Below are 1188 nucleotides of genomic sequence, written 5' to 3'. Positions count from 1 at the left end.
GTAAAGCTGTGATCTCTCAAGGGATGTTAAAGTGCCTGGGATCTTCTCTCTTTCTCAAAAGCAAATGGGGAATTGGCTACCGCTTGAGGTATTCTTTCTATGACACCCTGTGTCCTTATTTATTGTTTTCTGTTGACATCTCTAAGATAACACCTGCCCCCAGGAAAGATCCTTTTATTAACTTTGCGCTGAATGTTCATGCTCTGCTGGCTGTTCTGATGCGGGTGTGAAGAGAAAAGCAAGCTTGAAACCCCCAATTTCTTGTCACCTGTTCTTAGTATGCACATCGACGCCTATTGCAACACAGAAGCCACAACCTCACTGATCAGACAGCACATTCCTGCAGCCAGCCTGATCCAGGAGAACGACGAGCAGCTCGTGTACTCCCTGCCGCTCAAGGACATGGACAAGTTTGCAGGTATCGATGTTTTGGTTTGTGCTGCAGGGTGGAGTGGCTGTAGCAGAGAAATCCTCCAAGTGTGGCTGGCGCCTGCAATTCCTGTTAAGTTGTCGCTTCTGCATCTGTGTGGTTTTATACATATTTATCATCAGGCTGATGGTCAGTCAGCGAGGTCTTTCTCAGGAGAGTGAGGACCTCATCGCCTCCTCCAAGGGGGCTGCATTATGTCATGAGGGATGTGGGTACCCAACAGCAAATGCTGGGGAGATGCCTTTAGCAGAAGGGTGAGGGGAGCCTTCTGTCCAAGAAGCTCCTTGTCCTGCAGAAACATCGTCTTACTGCAGAGTGTTTTAATGAACAGGGAGCCAGAAAGTCCTCCAAAAATCAGTCTGCCATGTTGTGAGCCACAAAAAGCAGGATCAGGTTGGATGGGGCTCTGAGCAGCCTGCTCTACTGCAGATGTCCCTGCTCACTGCAGGGGGGTTGGACCGGAGGAGCTTTAAAGGTCTCTTCCAACCCAAAGCAGTCTGTAATTTTATGATTGCGTCACTGCCTTAAAATTCAGCGTTGAGAGAGAGGCTAGAGCAGATGTGATGGTTTCACTAGATGGCAGCAATTATCCGATCGGTCCTACTTGGGGTCCTTCTTCATCTCCCAGGAGAAAATGGAAGAAACAGCACATCGTTTGCATCTGTGGAAAGCTCAGGGAAAGTCAATACTGATGAGAATATGCAGCTCCTATTTCATAAATGGTTTTTTCCTCCGTTGCATTTAACCAGTTAATAATT

At 47.6% G+C, this 1188-nt stretch overlaps 1 protein-coding gene across 1 annotated transcript in view; it reads left to right on the top strand.

Moving 5' to 3' along the window:
- Positions 1–418, top strand: part of LOC104494124 (ATP-binding cassette sub-family A member 5-like) — a gene marked incomplete at its 3' end in the record, with an annotated part of 11962 nt that extends 11544 nt beyond the window's left edge. Inside the window, exons 15-16 of the mRNA XM_010136913.1 lie at positions 7–88; positions 279–418. Coding sequence (XP_010135215.1) covers positions 7–88; positions 279–418 — 222 coding nt within the window. The remainder of the gene's footprint in view (positions 1–6; positions 89–278) is intronic.
- Positions 419–1188: the final 770 nt, after the last annotated feature.

Source organism: Buceros rhinoceros, unplaced genomic scaffold (genome assembly GCF_000710305.1).
Source record: "Buceros rhinoceros silvestris isolate BGI_N320 unplaced genomic scaffold, ASM71030v1 scaffold30495, whole genome shotgun sequence".
NCBI classification, from domain to species: domain Eukaryota; kingdom Metazoa; phylum Chordata; class Aves; order Bucerotiformes; family Bucerotidae; genus Buceros; species Buceros rhinoceros.
Note: the sequence above shows the minus strand (reverse complement) of the source record. Positions and strands in the feature narration are given on the sequence as shown.